This window comes from Balaenoptera ricei, chromosome 16 (genome assembly GCF_028023285.1).
Source record: "Balaenoptera ricei isolate mBalRic1 chromosome 16, mBalRic1.hap2, whole genome shotgun sequence".
Classification (NCBI taxonomy): Eukaryota; Metazoa; Chordata; class Mammalia; order Artiodactyla; family Balaenopteridae; genus Balaenoptera; species Balaenoptera ricei.
This window is the reverse complement of record NC_082654.1, coordinates 112,110,875-112,135,120: the sequence shown is the minus strand read 5'-3', so window position 1 is coordinate 112,135,120 and position 24,246 is coordinate 112,110,875. Positions and strand designations below refer to the sequence as shown.

General features: G+C 39.9%; 2 protein-coding genes and 1 long non-coding RNA gene across 10 annotated transcripts in view; 1 reads left to right on the top strand and 2 right to left on the bottom strand.

The window, feature by feature from the left end:
- Nucleotides 1-4,460, bottom strand: part of MTR (5-methyltetrahydrofolate-homocysteine methyltransferase) — a 125,783-nt gene extending 121,323 nt beyond the window's left edge. For 4 of the 8 annotated variants that reach the window (XM_059900969.1, XM_059900970.1, XM_059900972.1 and 1 more), the window contains exons 1-2: nucleotides 3,608-3,627; nucleotides 3,338-3,410 (exon numbers count right to left, since the gene is read on the bottom strand). Coding sequence is in view for 2 of the 8 variants with exons in the window: in XM_059900967.1 (XP_059756950.1) it covers nucleotides 3,608-3,641 (34 nt within the window). In the remaining 6 variants the exon portion in view is untranslated. Of the gene's footprint in view, nucleotides 1-3,337; nucleotides 3,411-3,607 lie in introns of all 8 variants that reach the window. The other 4 variants (XR_009498093.1, XM_059900971.1, XM_059900967.1 and 1 more) reach the window with 1 other exon arrangement.
- LOC132351118 (uncharacterized) lies at nucleotides 3,605-18,217 on the top strand. Its single transcript, XR_009498094.1, has 3 exons — nucleotides 3,605-4,353; nucleotides 6,524-6,622; nucleotides 17,915-18,217. It is a non-coding gene; the product is annotated as an uncharacterized LOC132351118 (long non-coding RNA).
- A 2,908-nt stretch (nucleotides 18,218-21,125) lies between these two features.
- The window catches only part of ACTN2 (actinin alpha 2), a 74,271-nt gene continuing 71,150 nt past the window's right edge, over nucleotides 21,126-24,246 (bottom strand). The window contains exons 20-21 of the mRNA XM_059900975.1: nucleotides 23,397-23,555; nucleotides 21,126-21,356 (exon numbers count right to left, since the gene is read on the bottom strand). Of these exons, the coding sequence (XP_059756958.1) occupies nucleotides 21,198-21,356; nucleotides 23,397-23,555 (318 nt within the window). The 3' untranslated portion in view covers nucleotides 21,126-21,197. The remainder of the gene's footprint in view (nucleotides 21,357-23,396; nucleotides 23,556-24,246) is intronic.

Sequence of the window (24,246 nt, the reverse complement as noted above, 5' to 3'; positions counted from 1 at the left end):
GGGGCCCGGGTTCGATTCCTGCTCAGGGAACTAAGATTCCACAAGCAGCACCGAACGGCCAAAGGAAAAAAAAAAAAAAAAAGTTTAAGTGAAAGGGACTAACATCTATAATGTACCAGGAGCTCCTACAAATCAATAAGAAATCAAATAGAAAAATGGGCAAAAGATGTGAATAAGCAATCCAAGCGAAGGAAAAACTGAATAATCAACAAGTATATGAAGAGATGCTCCAACTCATTAGATATCAAAGAGACAGGAATTAAAACAAGACAAAACCGATATATACACAATGGATGGGCAATAATTAGAAGACTGGATAATGCCAAAGAAAATCTGAACTCTTGCTTTTTGGAACACAGACAGATACAGCCATTGTGGAGAGCAGCCTAGCAGGAGTCAGTAAAATTAAGCATGAGGAAACCCCAACAATCTCACTCCTGGTATTTCCCAAACAAAGTCTCCATCGATCCATAGAGAACATATCAGAGTATGTTTATAGAAGTGGCAAGCTGCAGACAACCTTGGGAAATGGCAAAGTCAAATGTGCAAGATGCTCATGCAGAATACTACTGGGTGGTAGCCGGATCTACCTCTGTGTTGCTCTACTGTACGGACAGAATATTGAGGGAGAAAGTTAGAAATGACTAACTACCAGGTTTATATTTATATGAATTAAAAACACATACACAGACTAGAGTCTACAAGGAAATGTACAAATACGTGGAAATATGTGAAACAGGAGCAAGAGAATTGTGAACAGAAAATAGAGGCAAAAGGGAACACATAATACAACAAATATGAGTGGGAATTGTAAGGATTGAATACAAAACTCCTCTGCAACTGAGGTCCTTAAAAATCCAATGCATCTACCTTTTCCACATGATTATTTATCCTTTGGGGGATAACATAAGATTTACGGTAAGAGAAACTAAAAGATCCTCCTCCCATATTTGTTAGCATAAGTGTTCACTGTTCTAATCTTTATGTGTTCCCCAAGACTTTCCAGTAGGGGATTATCTTTCACTGGCTTCTAATCACCATTGCTCCTCCAGAACCTTCTCATAAGAGTAAGTCGCTTTAACAATTCTCCTTTCCCTTGGCAGGGTGAGCATTTGTTGAAATGCTGCTCTTCCATAAACAACAAAAACAACAAAACAAACCTCTGGTATTTATCTGTATTCAGTTCATTAGGTCTAGAACATTCTGTACATTTTAGTCAGGTTCTAAACAGAGCAGATTCTCCCTAACATCTTTCACAGTATAAGTTTTGCAGGTCCTTCATTTAACTGACTAGTTACAACACTGTCTCAGAAATATTTTTAAGTTTAACATATATATGCATTATATAGATACGCAGTCCAGAAGAGAGAGTCCTTGTCTAGCGAGCCTAAGAGATCACAGTGTTTTTCCCAGTTTGAGAGGACCTAGCCAATGTATTTTGTTTATTTGGGTGATTTTTTTTCTACCATTAACGTTTTATTTCCCAGTAATAATACTGTGATTCATAATAAGTGTTCCAAAGAATAAACAAACATGGGTTAACTGGTTAAAACACCAATTAGATGTTAAGGTGGGTAAGTCAGATAGTATCACCTTTAAGAACCATCCTGAAGAATGACAAGATGAAGGCATAAACCAATAAACCTCTAATACACAGGATTTTAGGTAATTAGTGTCAGGAACACATTTCCTCTGGGGATAGAATGATCCCATGTAGCTGATTTATTTAGGACTCCCATATCCACGGCACTAACTGGGGAACACATAGAGCAAGGAAAAGAAGTTTTCATTTTCTGCACTGTAAACAAATGATCCCAACACATTCTCAGCAGTTTCCTAACTTTACTATATCAAAGACTATCTTACTGCTGCCCTGTAAGTCCCTTGCAAGATACTTCATTTTTGAATCTCTAACTTCTAGGTTGCACCAACTTGCTACACTTTGTAGACATCTCTTTGCTTGTGCAATGTTCCATTTCTGAAATATACTATTTCCGCTTTGATTTTAATAAGACAGGGAAGAATGAGAATCAGGTAACTGGCTGATATCAATTCACTGGCTCATTTAGTCATTCTTTCATTAATCATTTAAAAACTGAGTTCCAGATAACATACATAGCAAGGATGAAACTAAGCAATGTTTAGAAGTTGTAAACTTTTCCCACAAGAAGTATTTGCTAGCTCACCAGCCTCTTTCCTAAGGGGGTACAACCATGGTCTGAGGTCATGGACATTTAGGCTTAAGACCTGACATCGAGATTTAAGAATTCCCAGTTCTTCATTAAAGAGCTTCACTAAGACTGGACACCAATAAGTAACTAAGTAAGGGTTTTTAGGAAGTTAAAACCTGATTCTCACCCCAACATACAGGCTGCCCACACAGAGAGAAGCTGTAGAAGTGAGCCTTGGGGTCAGGGAGCTGAGCTAGATTCAAATACTCTACAATTTTCCTTTCATCTGCTGTACAAAGATCACTCAGTATTCCAACTATTCTAAATCTTTAGAGGCATTTTGCTGCTGGATAAAGGAAATCACATACCTCCTTTTTTAATTAAATGGGGAGGGGAAGGCCAGAAGTCATCAGTAAGAGATAAATTTATTTTGTCAAATAAATAAATGACACCCCTGTGAGAGATATAGGTCTTACTTTATAGCAACAGTGATCAAATGTTTCTCAGTCACAGTTCCACTTGTTTCATGAACAATTCTAACGGTCCCATTTATCGGGACCTTACAATCTAAAGGGTCACTAGCTCATCTCTGAAAAATTTCCCTGAGTTATGAATTCAGTCTTCACGCTCCTCCCTGAGCTGAACATCGTCATCTGTCATAGCATTGCTACTGTTCCATCCTTATTACCGACCCTCTTCTTTCTTCATTTTCTACTTCATACCTCACATGTTTTTATGGGTGTATCTGCCCACAAATTACAATCAGGGACGGCGTTCAAGGCCCAGAGCTCATTTTAAAGCTGAAAATATATTCTGTTCTTGTGCTAGTTTTTTTTTTCCCCTTCATTGTTGATGCCAGAGCCACCAACATCAAAATCACTCAGGATTATTACTCCACATCCCGACCTACTGTGTACCTGCTAATCTATCTTAACATAGTGATTCTATGCACACTGGAGTTTGCAGAACTACTGCTCTAACCCCGAAGTGGAAAATAAAACTTCAACGCAGTTTTAAATAGTTCTCTGGGCTTCCTTATCTCTCAGCGCCTGAACCTTCTTTGGCTTGGGTGCTCAGTAAACATGCTGAATGAGAACGTTCAATCATGCAAAACTTCCATAGGGCCCTGCAGGAATATGCTACGTCAAAGCGCAAAGTGTAGTTACCTTGACGTTCAGAATGTGTTTCGGCGGCACTGCGGGGAGGGGATGTGCTCTACGGATTTGATGGTTTGTTTGCCTGCGGAGGAAGGGGGAAGTGGGTGGAGGGAAGGAACGCAGCAAGAAAACGTGGGACCTCACGGCTCCTCCGCAAGTTCAAAGGCGCCGCCCGCCCACGGGGAAACCTAACCACGTGTCTCCGGGTGGTGAGTGAATCACCCCAGGGATTAGGAGTCACTAAACCACCGAAGCGCGGAGAGCGGGTCGCAGCGTTACCGGATGGCGTCAGGTCGTGGAGCGCGGGGGACATGCTGCGGAGTCCTCTCCTCCTCGCGCCGGGGACGCGGCGGGGAAGACGCACCCTCCCTCCACACGTGACGGCCCAGAGCCGCGCCAGCCAGCGCGGGGCCAGTGGTTCACAGAAGGCAGGAGTCCGGGGGACACTGAGGGAGGGGCCTCCCCTCAGGACCCGGGCGCGGCGCGGCGACGACAGGCGGACCCCTGGCCCAGACCACTGCTCAAGCACGTGCTTTCTTCTCGGCCACCTGGCCTGTCCTTGGCAAGGGCCTGGCGGCTAGACCCGCGCGACCGGAGGCTGGGTCGCCGGGAGGGCGCGGGATAGACCCGAAGAGGAGGACGACGTGGCGGCCGAGGCGCGGGCCGAGGCTCACAGCCCCCTAGGGCTTTGGGGCAACTCAGAATACTGTTAGTTTGTGCGCGCACTCCAGCCTCAGCGTGGGAGGTCCCGCCCTTCAGGCCCGTGATTGGTCTGTAGGAGCTCGTCGCGGCTCTATGGGCTGCTAGATCTCAACCACTCACCTGAGGCTTTGCCCCAGGGGTTTCTGGGAGATGTAGTCCAGGGTCCCAGGTGCCCCTCTGAGGCTTTGCGCATCTCAGCCCGGCGCCCGAAAGTGCGGCCGCAGGGGGTCTCCCCAAGTTTAAATCCTGGTGTGAAGTTGGCGCTGACCTCAACATGTTGTATGATGTCAAGAGCCCGGTACTTGGGAGTCTTGGAAGACCAGGTACGAGTCACTCTTTACTGTTGACTGGCGCGGGGCAAGATACTTAACCTCTTCGTCTCCACTCTACACTTTATAAAATAGGAAATGATAGCGTGGTGATAATTACTATTTTGTAAGGTTGTAGTAGGGATGAAATAAGATCGTGTGAACGCGCTGGGAAAACTATGAAGTACATATATGCGTGTTAATTGTCACTTACTGACAATAAACGTTTATTGAGCGCGCACTATGTGTCAGGCTTTGGGCTACACACTTGGAATGCAAAGACAGACAAGGTACATCACCCCCCCCCCCCACCTTTGTCTTAAGAGAAAGAACTCACAGTCTGGTTAAGACTAGTAATTGAACAGGGAAAAAATAAAATAAAAAGAATGACAGACAGTGTGCCAAAGGAACTCAGAAACCCAAGGGTGCTGGGGGAAGGTTTCGAAGAAGACGCTGAGTTCTGAAGGAAAAGTGTGTGCCAGCTAAGACCATTCCAGTTAGGAGAAACTCCCAGCTAGAACACAGCACTTGAGAGAATTTGAAAATAAAAGACAGCTGTGTAAGGCTAAGCATGCTAGGAGGAAAAGCAAATGAATCTAGAAAAAATAAAAGAGACAAAATTATGACGCCTACTATCAAAAAGAGCACAAATTTGCTTGCCCTTCTCATTTTGCTGTATGTAATTGTACCTCAATTGTTTAAATCTACAAAATTATAGTAATGTGTATAGCATCCTTACCAAAGACGGTCATACCTGGAGGGGGGAAAATGGAGTGAGTGGAGAGAGAATGAAACAAGAGTGTGAGAGGAAGGGGATATCCCTGAATAGCTGAAGGTCTTGTTAAGATTGTAAGGGCTAGTTTTAAATTTTTCACCTATCTCTCCAAGTTTGTTGATGTCTCTCTTGAAAAGTAATCTTAAAGGCATCTAGTCATTTACTATCCCCTATCCTAGTAACAATTCCAGGTATTGTATATCAGTCTCTGTTGTTAGCAAGTCGTCAGAAGTTTACTTTCTCAGATAAAACTGACCAAATTCACCATTTTCTTAGTTGTAAAAGGGGAACAAGATTTAAGGGATACATAATGCCTAAAGCGGCAGTGAATTCCTACTACAAAAACTCACACAACTTAAAGTTACAAGAATACTCGTGTGGGTTGAATTGTGTCCCCCCCAGGAAGATATGTTGAGGTTAGTCCTAGACTCCCGTACTTGAGAATGTGAACAAATTTGGATATGGGGTGGTGGTTGATGTAATTAACATGAAATCATACAGTAGCAGAGTGGCCTCTTTATAGGAAAAGGAGAGAGATGCACAAGAAGAAAACAGTCATGTGACAGTGAAGGCAGAGATTGGTGTGATGCAGCTACAAACTGTGAAGTAAAATTCATAGTTTATGGCCAGACAAGAAAAATGTAAACATAAAAAATTCTTCTCTGCCCTTTGGCCTCCTCTCTCCCGCCACTGTGCATTGTGTATCTACATTATGCATGGACCAAACCTTCTGCACCAGCAGGTTGCTGCTCCACCATAAAGAGCGACATTGTCCCAGCACCAAGACAACTCCTTAAAAGATAACATTCCGGGGCTTTCCTGGTGGCGCAGTGGTTGAGAGTCTGCCTGCCAATGCGGGGGACACGGGTTCGAGCCCTGGTCTGGGAAGATCCCACATGCCACGGAGCAACTGGGCCCGTGAGCCACAGCTACTGAGCCTGCGCGTCTGGAGCCTGTGCTCCACAACGAGAGAGGCCGCGATAGTGAGAGGCCCGCGCACCGCGATGAAGAGCGGCCCCCACTTGCCGCAACTGGAGAAAGCCCTCACACAGAAACGAAGACCCAACACAGCCAAAAATAAATAAATAAATAAATAATAAAGAAATGTTCTAGGACTAAAAAAAAGGAAGGATATCATCTCAGAATATAAGGTATAAAAAAAAAAAAAGATAACATTCCTTCTTGAGCTTGTAAGGGGTCACATGACCCACCACCTTGTACTTGGCAGATCCGGATTATGTAAACTGTCAATAATAGGTCATTTGATGTACAGCACTCTGTCTCAAAAAACGTAGGTAACAGTGCCTTTACTTCTAACCGGCGGAACAGTTCTCAGAGCTTTCTGAGATGCTTTTCCCCGGTTATAATCCTCAAATTTGACTCAAATAAAATTTTCTGTTTCTTTCTTAGATTGACTAATTAATTTTTTGTCGAGAAAACCAAGGAATGCCAAGGATTGCTGGCAAACATCAGAAGCTGGAAGAGACAAGGAAGGATTCTCCCCTGTAGGTAATTGTAAGAATTATTTTTAAACTTTCTCAGAAAATGCAATGTGTGGCGGGTTCTGTATTTTGGTTTTTGTTTTTTTCTTCTTTGATTTGGATTTTTTGGTTTCTGGGGGGGGTTAGTTGTTGTTATTGTTTGGGGGGGTTGGTTTTGTTTTGAATTTGTTCTGTTTTTTTTTCTATTATTTTTTTCTTTTGGTTTTGCCTACGAGTAGTCAAATATTTTTGTTTAATAGACAGGAATCTGGTACTTAAGATGTTGAATTGAGAGCTAAACTTGATAATTGCTAATCTATCGTACTTATAAATGAGGTATAAGGAGGGGAAAGTGCTCTGACGAACACTTTTTAAAGTTCTGTCTTTGAATCCTGGAAATTTGTGTCCTAAACACGGAGGGAAATCAGAAATAATTTTTATTTTATTTTATTTATTTTTTAAAACCTACACTTCATTTAATATGGGTGCTATTTTTTTTTAAATATTTATTTATTTATTTATTTTTGCTGCATTTGGTCTTCATTCCTGTGTTTGGGCTCTCTCTAGCTGTGGTGAGCGGGGGTACTCTTCATTGCAGTGCACAGGCTTCTCACTGCGGTGGCTTCTCCTGTGGCAGAGCACGGGCTCTAGGAGTGCGGGCTTCAGTAATTGTGGCGCGTGGGCTCAGTAGTTGTGGTGCACAGGCTTAGTTGCTCCACAGCATGTGAGATCTTCCCGGACCAGGGCTCGAACCCGTGTCCCCTGCATTGGCAGGCGGATTCTTAACCACTGCACCACCAGGGAAGTCCCATAAATAATTTTTAAATTGAAAAGAGTACATGAAGGACGAATTCTTTTCTCATAACCAAAAAGGAAACTGGTTAAAGTTCAATGCGATCTAAACTAATCTAAAGTTCAGCAACCTAAACCAGTTAGTATTTTGCTTTGGTTTTCTTTTAAAATTTCAACATACAGGTGATTTAAAAGAATTAAGTGAACTAGCCAGTATTGTTTTCTGGCTCAGACTGGAAGGTGAAGTGCAATTAAGATAATCAAGTTTTGGGGAATTCCCTGGCGGTCCAGTGGTTAAGACTTGGTGCTTTCACTGCCTTGGCCGGGGTTCAGTCCCTGACCAGGGAACTAAGGTTCTGCAAGTTGCGTGGCGTGGCAAAAAAAAAAGAAAAAAAAAAGATAATCAAGTTGAAACCTAGAAATTCTATGGTTTGGGGGACATAATCAAACTCATTAAAAGATAAGAGTTCTTGTTATACTGGCTTTTAAAGACCTAATTGTTGAAATCCTATGAATTGTTAGGGCATTTATTTATTTCACAAATATTTATTGACACTGTTATGTGCCGGGCATTGAAGGTAAAATAATGAGACAAAACAGATCAAGGTCCTGCAGCCTAGAGGGTATGACAAATGATAATCAAATATATCAGTATAAAACAAGATCAGTGCCACGGAGGAGGCTCTTTATAAGCTAGTTTCTGTTATCATCCTTGTTTACTGATGACAAAACCAAAGTAAAGAGAGGTTGGCTGGTCAGAGTGCAAGAGTGCAACAGTGTTTACAATTCATTGATCACAGACAGGTATAGATTTGTTTGTTCCTTCTCCACCCCCACTGCTTCGCTTAACTAACCAAGAAGAAAAAGGGAAAAAAAAGGAAAGAGAGAAGTTAAACAACTTGCTAAGAGGTAGTACAGCTGGGCCTCAATCCTGGGAAAACTGGTTTCAGCATTCCTCCTCTTTATCTGTAAGCCAGTACTTCCCCTTGAATAGCTGATGAAAGACCCCTCTAGGCAGAAAAATGGACACACGGAATTGCTTGCAATTTCAGTTGTTACTCAGATTCCCTGGCCTTAATTTACAGAATAACACGAGTTTATAAAATGTTGCCACGTCGTTAGAATTAAACAAATGCTATCTTCATTCATGAAACCATGGAATTTTAAGTATACTACATTTTCAATGGGAGATATTCCTACTTGGCTTTTGGGAACAGATAAACCTTTAATGTTTAAAGGGTTCATGTTTAAAGGTCACCAAACGTCATCCCCAGAGTGTTAGTACAAGACCTTCCTGAGCTCTGGTAGGCCAGGTGCCTTGCCTGCTCTTTTGCCTTGCTTACTTAAGTCTTTAAAGTCTTATTTTAGTACAGACTTTTTCTGGCTTGGTCCTAGCTATAGCTACAGCGACATTTAATACCTGGCACACGGTGGCATGTGAGGAAATAATGTTTGCAAGAATAAATTACTGGAGAAATACTGCAGTCATCATTTTCTGGACATCACCACTAGCTCAGCTTTCATAACAGATGCTTTACTGGCAGAAAAAGAGATTTTTGTTTTATTTTGTCTTCACGAGGATGTAATTTGAAAGCTATAATCATTCTCTAAGATTGGAAATATGATTCCCTAATTAGCCAATGGTAAGATGAATCTCACTAAGGTTAACATTAAATAAAGCAAAATAATCCCCAGGCCAAGTGTAATTTGGTTAAAGGTATTAATCCTGGTGAAGAAACACCTGTCTGTCAGCAAATGTGGGGTTCAGGGCCGAGTACTGGTTAGGATTGGAGGCATAGACTAGGGAACTCGGGAATGTTCACCTGGTTGCTGGGATCTTTAACCCTGTTCCTGAGATGAAAGTGCAGCTGGTATCTATAATGGAGATTGCATACCTCAGGTTGTCCTGGTTTGATAGCACTAGTATTCAAAGGCATTCAACTATTGCCTGGGTCTTTATAGAAAGCTAGTCTTTCTCTGGTGACAGACAACCATGTTGGTATTGCTCTTCACATTTAAAGTGGAAAAATACTATACCTGGTGTATGATTAAGAATAGCCACGTATAAGTATCATGTACTTCTAAAACTATGTGAGGTAGCTTTTACACTGGCTAGCCAGTTGGTATTAAGAAACTTAATATAAGGGTTCTTATTATAAAACCAGCAATTTGGATGTTGCACAGAAATGAACTATAGCCTGAAAACGTTAAAATTAAATAATGTATTTTTCTTCAAGTAAATATTTAACCACCAATTATTCTATTTGTCAAACATTATTAAGGTACATTGCAAGATTAGTTCTGCAGTGTGTTCAATCTTGGAATTTTTGTTATTAGGAATTAAATTAATTTCAAAGAAACTGAAGCCTATAGCCTTGTTCAGATTATCAAAATATATAATTAATATTGACAGCAGAACTTTAGAAAATCCAATAAAACAAGTGCCAATTAAATGCCTGAAGTGGATAAGCACCATGTCAGGTGCTTTGGGGAATATAAAGATGTTCAAAATAAGATTCCTTCCCCAAAGACCCTTCAAGACAAATTATGAATGAATAAGACAAAGCAGATCATAATAAATGGAATAACGGAAATACAAATGAAAAGCTACTGACTAGGGAAAAGGAAGTATAAAGTTCATTCAAAATATGAAGAACTGAGAAAGATTCATGGAAGGAGGTGAGTTTGGAGTACAAAAAATGGTGCTATGGGCTGAATGTTTGTGTTCAGATTCATATGTTGAAATCCTAATGCCCAATGTGATGGTATTAGGAGATGGGGCTTTGGCAAGTGGCTAGGTCATGAGGATGGAACCGTCAGGAATGGAATTTGGGGTCTTATAGGAGAGGCCCAGCAGGGCTCCCTTGTCCCTTCTGCCGTGTGAGGATATAAAGGGAAGTCTGCAACCAAGAACAGGGTTCTCACCTGACCATGCTGACACCATGATCTTGAACTTCTCAGGCTCCAGAACTGTGAGAAGAAATATCTGTTGTTAATAAGCTACCTAGCCCGTGGTATTTTGTTAGAGCAGCCCAAACAGACTAAGACAAATGGGTAGGAAGGAAAAGGGTATTACTTAGCTGCAAGTAATTTTTTGAAGCAGGGCACATAGATAATAGACGTTCTAAACTCTGCCATATGTAAAATGTCTTTCTACTGTTCATTTACATGCACAACTAACTGGCTGCCTATGAAATTCTTGATACACAACCTTTTCCCCTCAAAGCTGATTGCTGCATTGTCTTCTTCTTTTTTTTAACAGCTTTATTGAAATATAATTCACATATCATGCAGTTCACCTATTTAAGGCTTATAATTAAGTGGATTTTGGTGGTATTGGTATAGCTTTTGGAGGAACTTCAAACTGTTTTCCATAGTGGCTGCAGCATTTTACGTTTCTACCAGCAATATACAAGGGTTCTAATTTCTCTGTATCCTTGCCAACACGTTATTTTTCATTTTATTGTTAATAGCCATCCTAACAGGAGTAAAATGGTATCTCATTGTGGTTTTGATTTGCATTTCCCTAATGATTAGTGACGTTAAACAACTTTTCATGTGTTTATTGGCCATTTGTATATCTTCTTTGGAAAAAATTCTACTTAAATTCTTTGCCCATTTTTGAATTGGGTTGTTTATTTTTTGTTGTTGTATTGTGGAAATTATTTGTGTATTCTGGATATTAATCCCTTATCAGATACATGATTTGTGAATATTTTCTCCCATTCTGTGGGTTGTCTTCTCACTGTCTTGATAGTGTCCTTTAATGCATAAAAGCTTTTAATTTTGTTGAAGTCCAGTTTATCTACTTTTTTTATTACTTGTGCTTTTGGTGTCATATCTAAGTCGTTGCTAAATCCAGTGCGATGAAAGTTTTCCCCTGTGTTTTCTTCTAAGATTTTTAGAGTTTTAGCTATTAAGTTTAGGTCTTTGATCCATTTTTAGTTAATTTTTGTGCAGGGTGTAACATAAATGTCCAAATTTATTCTTTTGCATGTGGAATCCAAATTTTCCCAGCACTATTTGTTGAAAGGACTGTCCTTTCCACATTGAATTATTCTTCAGTTCTCTATTCCATTGGCCTATATGTCTGTTCTTGTGCCAGTACCACACTGTTTAGCTTTGTAGTAAGTTTTGAAATCAGGAAGTATGTGTTCTTCAACTTTGTGCTTTTTTTTTCTAAGATAGTTTTGGCTATTTGGGGTTCTTTGAGAGTTCATATGAATTTTAGGGTGACTCCTTCTGTTTCTGTAAAAAAAAAAAACAATGCCATTCGAATTTTGATATGGATTGCATTGAATCTATAGATTGCCTTGGGTAACATTGACATCACACAATATTCCAGGTCATGAACATGAGATTTATTTGGTCTTCCTTAATTTCTTTTAGCAATGTTTTGTAGTTTTCAGTGTGCAAGTCTTTTACCTCCTTGGGTAAATCTATTCCTAAGTATTTTATTCTTTTTAATGAAGTTGTAAATGGAATTACTTCATAAGTTCCATTTCAGATTGTTAATTGCAAGTGTGTAGAAATACAACATCAACACCTCAAAATCAGTTGTATCTGCAACCTTGCTGAATTCATTTATTTGCTCTAACAATGTTTTTGTGGATTCATTAGGATTTTCTACATCCAAAATCATATCATCTGTAGAACAGAGATAATTTCATTTTCTTTCCAATTTGAATGTCTTTTATTTCTTTTTCTTGCCTAATTGTTCTGGCTACAACTTCCAATTCTTTGTTTAATAGAAGTGGTGAAAGAAGGCATCCTTGTCTTGTTCTTGATCTTAGAGGAAAAGCTTTCGGTCTTTTATTATTGAGTATATTAGCTATGTGTTTTTCGTTTCATATGGCCTTTATCATATTAAGGAAGTTTCCTTCTATTCCTAGTGTATTGAATGTTTTTATCATGCAAAGGTGTTGCATATTATCATATTCTTTTTCTGGGTAATTTCAAACGTCTTATCTTCAAGTTTGCTGATCCTTTCCTCTGTTGGCTCAAATCTTCTATTAAATCCCTCTAGTGAGTCTTTCAATTCAGTTATTGTGCTTTTCAACACTAGAATTTCAGTGTGGTTCTTTTTGATCATTTCTGTATCTTTACTGATACCCTCCTTTTATTCATACACCATTTTCCTGATTTCCTTTAGTTCCTCTGTCCATGGTTTCCTTTATTTCATTGAACATATTTAAGATAGTTGATTAAATGTCTTTGATTAATAATTTTAATATATGAATTACTCAGGGATGATTTTTGTCCAATTCTTTACTTCCAATGGATGGATCATACTTTCCTGTTTCTTAGTATGTTTTGTAATTTTTTTGTTGAGAACTGAACATTCTGAGTATAATGTTTTGGTAATTCTGGAAATCTAATTCTCCAACTCCACAGGGATTGCTAGTTTTTGCTTGTTGAGGTCTACAGCCATGTGAATTTTCCAAACTAATTTTGCAAAGTTTGTATTCCTTATTAGGTATGATCACTGAAGTTTCTCTTCCATTGTCTCTGCGGTCAGTCTTTGACCTTACAAAGATTTCCTTAAATGTCTGGCTCCCACAAGGGGAAAAATAGATCCTGTTTCTTTAAATCCCCTCCTTGCTGGGAAGTCTTTCCTTAAAAGTCCAGTGTCCAATGAGATTATGGAATTGAAGTTCTTTATCCCCAGTAGACTGCAAGTTCTTTTTTTTTTTTAAATTTATTTAATTTATTTATTTTTGGCTGCGTTGGGTCTTTGTTGCTGCGTGCGGGCTTTCTCTAGCTGCGGCAAGCAGGGGCTACTCTTCGTTGTGGTTCACAGGCTTCTCCTTGAGGTGGCTTCTTTTGTTGCGGAGCACGGGCTCTAGGCACGTGGGCTTCAGTAGTTGTGGCACATGGGCTAAGTAGTTGTGGCTCGTGGGCTCTAGAGCACTGGCTCAGTAGTTGTGGCGCACAGGCTTAGTTGCTCCACGGCATGTGGGATCTTCCTGGCCCAGGGATCTAACCCGTGTCCTCTGCATTGGCAGGTGGATTCTTAACCACTGCACCACCAGGGAAGCCCAGACTGCAAGTTCTTTAAAGACAGGGACCATGCCTTATTTATCCTTGGATCCCCACTCTTTATCACAGTGCCTGCATACAGCAGGAGCTCAGCAAATCTTTGTTGAATAAATGATAATCTCTCAACTCCTAAGCTTTTTTTGTTGTTGTTGTTGTCAAGGGACATATGGCCTCAGTCAGTGCTTGCACCTGCTTCACTCTAGTGCCCACCACTGGCCAAAGCTTGTCTGTCTCTTTCTACCCTAGGGCTTAGGTCCCCAGAAATTTCCCAGGGACCGTGGTCCCTGGGTGAGGGCTGTCTGCAGGGCAGCTCACTGGCAGAATAGACATTATGGATACTCCTGAGCTTGCTGCCAGCTTTCTCAAGGTTGATCTCGGCCAGATAAGAGGAGGGCTGGTTGGTACATGAAGGAGGTGCTTGATGAAAATGTTTGATAGGAGGACTGGTCTGACAGTGAGCGGTGTGCAGGTGGAGTGACCGGGAGAGAGTCAAAGACCAACACCCACCTTCCACCCCCATAGAGAGCTGAGGCGGTTTTACGACAGAATATTCTTTCATGCATGGTAATAACAATCATTCCAAGATCCACGGAAGAAAACGAAGACATGATTTTGAGGAGGCTGTTGCAATAGTCCAAATAGGAGATAAGGGCCTGGCCTAAGGCAGAGGCAGAAGAACAGAGACACCTCAGATGGGTCTTCTGATCCTAAGTTGAAACCACTCAGTTTAGTGTCCCTGCCTAGTTTTATCTTCTGTGCCTGAACGTGAACTAGATTGACACAGACTCCTTTTGAAAGTTGATATTAACTAACATTGGATGTCCCTCTTATTTACTGAAATTCTCTCTTTTTTGGCTGCACCACAGCTTGTGAGATCTTAGTTCCCCGACCAGGGATCGAACCTGGGCCCCTGGCAGTGAAAGCGCCAAGTCCTAACCACTGGATGGCCAGGGAATTCCCCTGAAATCTTCTATCTTTAAATTGATATGTCCCAAAACGTGGTTAACAAGAGAATTTTAGGTATGTGAAAGAACATTCCTTCTTTTGATAGATAGGACAGACAAGGAAGAGTTGACAAGGGCCAGCACTGCCCAGGCTACACTCCTGAGGTCTGGTGTCGGATTTGCTTGACCTCACAAACCCCAGCTGCCTGCCAAGACTCCACCCCAGAGCCTTCCATAGTTATCAAGAGTAAGTGGGGCAATGAACAGTTAGTTTATGATAACCATTTGGGGGCTGCCAGATGTTGGAAGAAGAGGCAATAAGCATATAATTCCATAGCAACAGCTTGGTGTCCACACAGCTCCCCACTGAAAAGAAATGCAGTGGTTGTAAAACGAATGAATGAATGACTGTGTTGAATTTGGTACAAAATGTCATTATCTCTCATTATCAAAACTCATACAAAGATAACGTTGAGAGATTAAAAAAGAAATGGAAGTTAAAATGTTTAGTACAATCTAAAATATCCTAAATGTAGCTATACAACCAGGTCAGGAAGCTGTCAAGGTTAATACCATATTATTTAGGGTAAAGCTAAGCTGTTGTAACAGAGATTCTAAATATAATAGCTTAAAACATACACAAGTTTCTTTCTCCACATGGCAGTTTTGAAGAGAGCAGCCCATGTCACTGGGGCCATCTGTCAAACAGGAACCCAGATTTCTTCTAAGCTGTAGCTGTGCCATCCCTTCGACTTACCAACTATGAATGATGCCTACTATTTTTCCCTTAAAGACTCCTTATTTAGTCCAATATACTCAGGAAGAGTTAGGGGAAATTAATTTGAACACACCTTAGACAATTCCTTTTTTAAGTAAAATGTTTTTATATTATCATGTGCTTTAATTATATTTTCATCAAAATACTGGAGCCACAGATTTACAATAGATAATTGAAAAAATGGAAAACGTCCCCCATGTAGCCTAATTACCCAAGTCAGGCTAAATGATTAACTAAATCAGCCTTACTTTCTGTTGTTAAATAATAATAATAATAATAATAATAATAATAATAATAATCTGACTTCATTTTCAATTCAAATAAACTCGTAACACATTTTGAGGAATAGTATAAAAACCAGAGAAATAAATATTGCAACAAACCTTGTAAAGGCAGTTAAAATGCTATGTGCTAATAGAATTAAAATTTTCATTATGTAAATTTTTCTCATTTATTTATGCAGTGTAATACGTACCTACACTTTTAAGTTATTCGTGAAGCAAGGGAGATGCTAAAAGGAGTGGCACTCCTTTGATAAGTGTGTGTGCTTATGTTTATGTGTACTGAAGTCGTGTTTGGGAATAATTAAATAAAAATCATGTATAAAATTAGGAAATAATTCCATTAATTTCCTTAGACATTCTGATCAAACTCTTTCAAAGTATTTAATGAAAGAGTAAAGTATAAACTGCCAAAAATTAATTACTCTGGTATCTAGCATGAATTTTATTTTTTGGCTAACATGAAATAGTACATACTGAATATTTTATAAGATGAAGTAAGTTCAAGATTGTCACAGGAAAATGTTGTAGGCTTGGATGATTGTGTTTTAAGTGCCTTTTTGTATAATACACATCAAATCTAAAAGAAATCATGTAAACAATTACCACAGGTTTTATCTAGTGAAATTTGAAAACTGTGGTTGTCTCAGAAAGCATTCCTATTACCGGCCTGTGCTGCCTTCTTTATTCAGTGGTGCTTTTCTGATTGGCTAACTCATTCTAAGGATTATTCTTTTTTTTTTTTTTTTTTTTTTAATTATTTATTATCTATTATTTATTTTTGGCTGTGTTGGGTCTTCGTTTCTGTGCGAGGGCTTTCTCTAGTTGTGGCAAGTGGGGGCCACTCTTCATCGCGGTGCGCGGGCCTCTCACTATCGCGGCCTCTCTTGTTGCGGAGCACAGGCTCCAGACACGCAGGCTCAGTAGTTGTGGCTCACGGGCCCAGTTGCTCCGCGGCATGTGGGATCTTCCCAGACCAGGGCTCGAACCTGTGTCCCCTGCATTAGCAGGCAGATTCTCAACCACCGCGCCACCAGGGAAGCCCTATTCTTTTTTTGTTTAATTTATTTTATTGACGTATAGTTGATTCACAATGCTGTGTTAATTTCCACTGCTGTGTTAATTTCCACTGTACAGCAAAGTGACTCAGTTATACATATATACATTCTTTTTCATATTTTCCATTATGGTTTATCACAGGATATTGAATATAGTTCCCTTGTACAGTAGGACCTTATTGCTTATCCATCCTGTACGTACTAGTTTGCATCTACTAATCCCAAATTCCCAATCCTTCCCTCCCCTCCCCCACCCTTGGCAACCACAAGTCTGTTCTCTGTGTCTGTGAGTCTATTTCTGTTTCGTAGATAAATTCATTTGTGTCCTATTTTAGATTCCACATATAAGTGATATCATATGGCATTTGTCTTTCTCTTTCTGACTCACTTCGTTTAGTATGATAATCTCTAGGTCCATCCATGTTGCTGCAAATGGCATTATTTCATTCTTTTTTATGGCTGAGTAATATTACATTGTATATATGTACCACATCTTCTTTATCCATTCATCTGTCGATGGACATTTAGGTTGTTTCCACGTCTTGGCTATTGTGAATAGTGCTGCAATGAACAATTGGAGTGCGTGTATCTTTCCAAATTATAGTTTTCTCTGGATATATGCCCAGGAGTGGGATTGCAGGATCATGTGGCAACTCTATTTTTAGTTTTCTGAGTAACCTCCATACTGTTCTCCATAGTGGCTGTACCAATTTACATTCCCATCAGCAGTGTAGGAGGGTTCCAGAGGGTTCCCATTTCTCCACACCCTCTCTAGCATTTGTTAATTGTAGACTTTTTAACGATAGCCATTCTGACCAGTGTGAGGTGGTACCTCATTGTAGTTTTGATTTCCATTTCTCTAATAATTAACAGTGTTGAGCATCTTTTCATGTGCCTATTGATGGCTAGGCATTTAAAACACTCTGATACTCACCGTGAAACGAATGCGTGTGCTCAGGGCCTGGGGAAATCCAAATAAAATCTTCTAAGCTTAGCAGTTGTGGCTCGCAGGCTCTAGAGTGCAGGCTCAGTAGTTGTGGCACACGGGCTTAGTTGCTCCATGGCATGTGGGATCTTCCCCGACCAGGGCTCGAACCCGTGTCCCCTACATTGGCGGCGGATTCTTAACCACTGCACCACCAGGAAAGTCCTGTCATTGTAGTTTTGATTCACATTTCTCTAATAATTAGCAATGCTGAGCATCTTTTCATGTGCCTGTTGGCCATCTGTATGTCTTCTTTGGAGAAATGTCTACTTAGGTCTTTTGCCCATTTTTCAGTTGGGTTTTTTCTTTGTCCTAAGGATTATTCTTGAAAATAGTTGAAAAGAATTGCTCATGTTTAAATAGACGACAAAAAAAAAAAAGCCATTTATTTCTTATGGATGCTCTGATTTGCCATCACTTCTGCCCATTTGTTTTACCAACAGGGAAGTCTGCAGTGCTGTGGAGATAACTTCGGAAAGACCTTAAGGTCCCGGGGAATCCTTGGCTAGGAATTCTCATTGACAAATCACAACCACCTCCAGCTCCCAGCTTAAAAAGAATGATGGTTTGTCAGTTGCTTAAGTATTGAGTTATTAAGATGAACCGGTTTGCAGGGCAGAAATACAGACACAGATGTAGAGAACAAACATGTGGACACCAAGGGGGGAAAGTGGTGGTGGTGGGATGAATTGGGAGATTGGGATTGACATGTATACACGGATGTGTATAAAATAGATAATAAGAACCTGCTGTATAAAAAAATAAATAAAATTAAATTAAAAATAAAGTATTGAGTTATTAATGAATGAATCCAAAAGGGAAAAAAAAATGTCTCCTTCTTTGCTGATTCCAGCTGAAATATGAGAACGCCTCACACAGGACAGTGCAATCACTCTGTAGGTTCCTGTATCTGAGAAAGTTCATGGACACAGACACACTCAATGCCTTCTTGTCAAATATTCCAAGGCAACTGTGGGCAAATCTTTGTCAGCTTGGTAACAGTTAGCTACTACTTCTTAAAATACAAGTTTCTGACTTTATATCATTTAGATTTATTTCTTTTCATTGAAAGGCTGTAGAGAGCTCATCTCCAGCTTATTTCACGAACATACATGAATCAGGTACGTAGCAGGAAAGAATATGAAGCCAAGTGTACCCATCTGAAATTCAGCCATTGCCAAGCATTTGTATATTACCAACCAGATGGTGCAGGGGTTGGCCTGGCCATTCATACGGTCCTACCATTAAGCTTTCCAGTAAGAGCTTCTCTAATTGTCCGAGACTTCCTAACCCCATATTACTAATGACCCTTTCCATTACCTCTAATCCAGTGATTTTCAATTGAGGGTTATTAGAATCCTCCATGGAGCTTTTTTAAAAAATGCAGATGTCCAGGTCATAACCCAGACCATCACAACTTGAAACTCTGGGGCTAGGGCTGGGTATGCACACATTTTCAAAATACCTACTGGGGACTCTGAAGTGATCTCCTGGGTAAAAATTTCGTCCTAATCCATTTAGTTTCCTAATCCATTTATCACTCACCTCTAACTGAGTCAAACCTTAATTCCTCATCTCAAATTTACCCTTTACCCAACAAGCCAGTCTCTAATAATTTAAGGGAGGCAAATACTAAACCAAATGAGAGTTTTTAATGATGATGGAAATTTTACATGAGAAAAGTTTGTGGTTAACCAAAGAAGCTGGTTATTCTTTGAAATAATAAAAAACAGGGATTCCTTTTCTGTTACAAATTAAGTTTAATAATTCAGCTTCAGAAATAAAAATAACTTCTAAAATGAGAGTATAAACATGTTAAGTGTTTTCAGAGTTTATTTCCTTTTTTCATTTATTAGCAGATAGTACTGATCCATTCTCTTGCCTGAATGTTGTAAAGAAATTAAAGTTTTAGGTAGATGAACTACCTATACCTATCCTAAAACACCACAAATCCCCCTAGTAGCCTCAAAGGCAGAACAACTTCCCATTTTTTCCTTAATGTTTATGGCTGGAGTATAGCACCTGCTCGAAGTAAAATAAGGAGTCACAGTTCATCTAAATGACACCCCAAAAGTGTTTGGCACTGAACTCAAGGACTTAGATATTTCAGGAATTTGTAAACTATCAACTATTTAATAAAATGAAGCATATTAAATGAAATTTATAAAAGTTGAAGATTCTAAGTGGGCCAATTGTGTAAAGGTATTAAGTTACCAGACAGTCATGAATGGAAAATATCACATTTCCAACTACTGGTGGAAATCTACAAAAATCTGAGGAAACAAACTGTAGGTAACACGTTACTGCTTTTCTAGTAACACTTTAATTGCTGTTTACAACTGTTTTTGTTTATAATTCATGTCCTGATCATTAAGGACTCAGATATAAAAAGAATGCCTGCTTTATTCTCTACAGGCTGTCAACAAGATGGAAAAACTGGGGAGGTACAGCATACGGTAGCACAAGCAGGAAAATGAACGAACACTGACAGATCTAGCTGATGGTGGGAGCCACTGGTGTCTTCTGCATGGGGCTTCCATGCGGACAGAGCCAGACTCAGGATGTGTTAGGATGCATCATCCAATCACAGCGGGAACATGCACTGAGTGCTGGCAGAAACATCTAGGAACTCCTACTACACGAAATGAATTCACCTGAAGTATGTAAAGGTTCTACAGTGAAAGAACTTACCTCTACTGTTGTTGAGAACTAGTCCTTTCGTACTAACTCTTCCTTCTGATGCCTTCTCTTCACCATATCATAAAACTCAAGGTATAAAGGAGAAGTTCTGCCTGGAGAGCTTATAAAGGTACCAGTTTTTGACTTGTCCCCTGTATGAACTACTATCAACACCTGTTTGTTTAAAAACAGAGCACTTATGTATAGTCATCTCTTGAGAACCTAACATACTAACAAGCTCTAGACAAAGTACAGAAACCTGGAATCAATAAATAATCCTAAAAAACTCATTTTACCTAGTGATTCCATCTTCTTCCCCGGCAATTAAACTGACTTCCATGTTTCCTGAGGTCCCTACTTTGGAGGATGAGTAAGGCATTGAAACCCACTAATTAGACTACATAGTCCTAAATAATGAAGAGCTGACTATAATCTCTATCTAAAATGTTTTAAGTACTGAAGCTCTTTTGGGTAGTCTGTTTCTATTCCCTGGAAGTTCCATCTCACAATATTAAATTCGGCTAAAGAGGCGACAGTACCATTTATCTTAAATATAGCTAATCTTTGGATAAGCAAGAAAGTAAAACACCAGTATCCCAAATATATTCCCCTAGGGATAACCATATAAGCATATTATATATATGAAGAATATTTTTTAAAGTATCAAACATTTACTATTATTTTTCTGCTCTTGAATCTTGGGTATTTGGGAATTTTCCCATTTTGTACATTTCTTCTGTCCCTAGGTCTTCCTAATTTCACACTACTCAAGTAATTTGCTTTGTTTTATCAAAGAAACCAACAAAAACCCTGATATTTCATTGCATTTGGCTAGAATCTCAGAAATAAAGAAACTTATTTGTTAAGTACGCTATGTCATCTACTGGAAAAACTTCAGCCATATTACATTGCTGGCAATAACTGAGCTGCAAAAAAAGTTGTCTCTCTCTCTTAACTGAATAAAGCTTGTCAAAGTTTCCAAGAAACAAACTATAACTTGAGCTTTTATTGCATTCTGCTGGGACCAGCGATTACAGAACCCCGGCCTCACAGATCGCTCTCCCCGTAGAGTGCGGAGGAGAAGGCGGCGTAATCCAGGGCGCCGGGCACGCTGCCTGGGCCCGAGTAGGCAGGCATCCTCTTGATGCAGTACTGGGCCTGGTCAGGGGGCAGTTCTCTGCGCAGCTCCTCCGCCAGGATGTACGGCTGGAAAAAAAATACACACATGTTTGCAAAATCAACTGCAGAAAACACAGGAACATAAATGGTTTAAATACACTGCTTGCATTTGTGTAACTTTAAAAAAGGACTAACTGAATCACTTTGCTGTACACCTGAAATTAATACAACATTGTTAATCAACTATACTCCAATATGAAATAAAAATTAAAAGAAATAAATTAAAAATAGAAAAGGACTAAAGGCAGGGTGTCTAATGTGCACAGTACTGGACAACCAACAAAAGGCTGAGTTTTACTTGTAATTCATCATCTGGCCAGCAGGAAATTTAATATACTTCATAAAGGCAAAGGGAGCAGTACCATCAGTACTTCTCGAGCTGAGCCATAATGCAAGTGAAAAATACTATGACGTAAATTCCATACCAGAAAGATTAAGGGAAGGCTGGTTTACATCATATGCTGATGAAAACGCAGGATTATTTAATTTGAAATTATCAATTTTTTTTTTTTTTTTTAATATATGTGATGTGTGCTTTTAGAAAATGGAGTCACTTTCCTACACAGTTTATTAAAAGCTAGCGGCATGTTACCACTGGAGAAAAGCTCTTTTTAAAACAAAACAAAACTGACATTGAACAATGGAGTCTTTTTTTTTTTTTTCATGTCAAATGTCCAAGAGGAAATAGGGTAATTCGCATAAAACAGATTGGCTGGGCTTCCCTGGTGGCGCAGTGGTTAAGAATCCGCCTGCCAATGAAGGGGACACAGGTTCTAGCCCTGGTCCGGGAAGATCCCACATGCTGCGGAGCAACTAAGCCGTGCGCCACAACTACTGAGCCTGAGCTCTAGAGCCCACAAGGCACAACTACTGAGCTCGCGTACGACAAATACTGAAGCCTGCCCGCCTAGAGCCCGTGCTCCGCAACAAGAGAAGCCACTGCAGTGAGAAGCCCGCGCACCACAACCAAGAGTAGACCCCGCTCACCGCAGCTAAAGAAAGCCCGCACACAGCAACGAAGACCCAACACAGCCAAAAGTAAATAAGTAAAATAAATAAATTTATTTTTAAAAAAACAGATTGGCTGGTCAAGATAAATAGCAAATATCATATTGTAATTTATAGTAGGGTTTTTTGGGGGGTTAAATAAGCCTTGGTTTATTATCTCCTACATCAGTTGGACTTCTTCCCCTCCACCCCTATCCCCATGATAAAGGATTCATTTTAAAACAAATGTAATTATTTTAAAGATAGTTTATCTTGTCTGATAAGGGTTTTTTTAAGGTAATAAACATGGCCATGTTGATGGGTTTCTTTTTTTTTTTTGGCTGTACCGCACAGCATGTAGGATCTTAGTTCCCCAACCAGGGATCAAACCCATGCCCCCTGCATTGGAAGGTGGAGTCTTAACCAGTAGATTGCAGGGGAAGTCCCATGCTGATGTGTTTTAGAATCCTAACTTCCCTTCCCTCTCAGCTAGAACACAGGGTAAAGGAATCATAGCCCAAATTGAGTTTATACATACTGAGATGTTTTTATATTGTTTTGGGAAAGAGATTTTAAAATTCTGTACTTGCAATTAAACTCCTACTTAATTTCTAGGCTTCAGATAATGAAAAAGTAGCCAATTTTTTAAATGAATGAATAGCTCTATTTAACTTTGCTCCAGGGGTGGGGCACAGTGTCAGGGTCATTGATCCTTGAGAGAAGGTTCTCAGTTTTATAACATCTGAATTGCATTGTTCCTTCTTTCCGAGTCATAGCTACCAACCCAGAATGTGAAGTAGGGTCGAACCAGAAAAACACACAAAAAACTGCAAAATACATACTCTCGGTTCCTTCTATAAAACTCCCCGTAAGGACAAGCACAAATGCCAGGACAGAATGTCTGTGTTTAACCTGTTCTGGGTGCATCACTGTTATGTTTACGTGCTTTCTGAATTCAGTGCTGATGTGGTACAAAATGCCATACATCAAAATGGTTATTATTTGCAACGCTGTTTCCTTTTTTATTAGAATGAAGCAGTGGGCTGTCACAAAAGCAGAAGAAAACATGTCCATGCAGACCTTGTCGGAAGCCAGGATTCGGAAGGAGGCGATGACCTGCTCGGCGGTGTCGGTGTCGGCCGTCTCTCTGGTCATGAAGTCAATGAAGGATTGGAAGGTGACGGTGCCCTGCCCGTTGGGATCCACCAGGGTCATGATGCGGGCAAACTCAGCTTCACCCTGAGGCAAGGTTGCAAAGAAACATTTACTTCAACCGTACATAACTCTCAGCAGTGCCGTTCTCCTGCTTTTACCTGTTGGCATGCAAGTTCCTTTTTGCTTGAAAACTTACATATTCCCTGCACTTCCCTTCCGTTTTTGGAACAGATTCCCCTTACGGGTGACTTAAGTTTACTGCCATCAAATGATTTTTAAACGTTGCTGTAGCATCAACCCAGAAGCTCCTGAATGTCAGAATTCCTTCCTCTCTAACCCATGTTGCCGTTGGGACTTAATATAGTTATGGAAGAGGAATTCAAAGAGGGTTAGGCCTTTTCTCAGACTACAGTTGAGAAGAATAATACTGCAAAAGAGAAGGCAGGTCAGAGGAGGGTTCTCATGATGCTTATTTGACAGTTCTGAGAGGAATCAAAGCAGCTCATGTTCAACATTACACGTTAGCAGGTAATAGAGAAGTGAGGGTATAAGGGCACACTCACAGCCCACAGGGAAATACAAGATTGCTTAGCTGATTTTTACTAAAAACTTTTTACCTTCTAAAATACTAGAGGAAAAAATACTTTAAAACTCAGCAGGAAAAGCCACTGAAGTATATACTTTCAATGGGTGAATTGTATGGTATGTGAATTATCTCTCAGTTAAAGCTGTTTAAAAATCATCAGGAAAGTTTATGTTCTCTTCCTTCACTAGA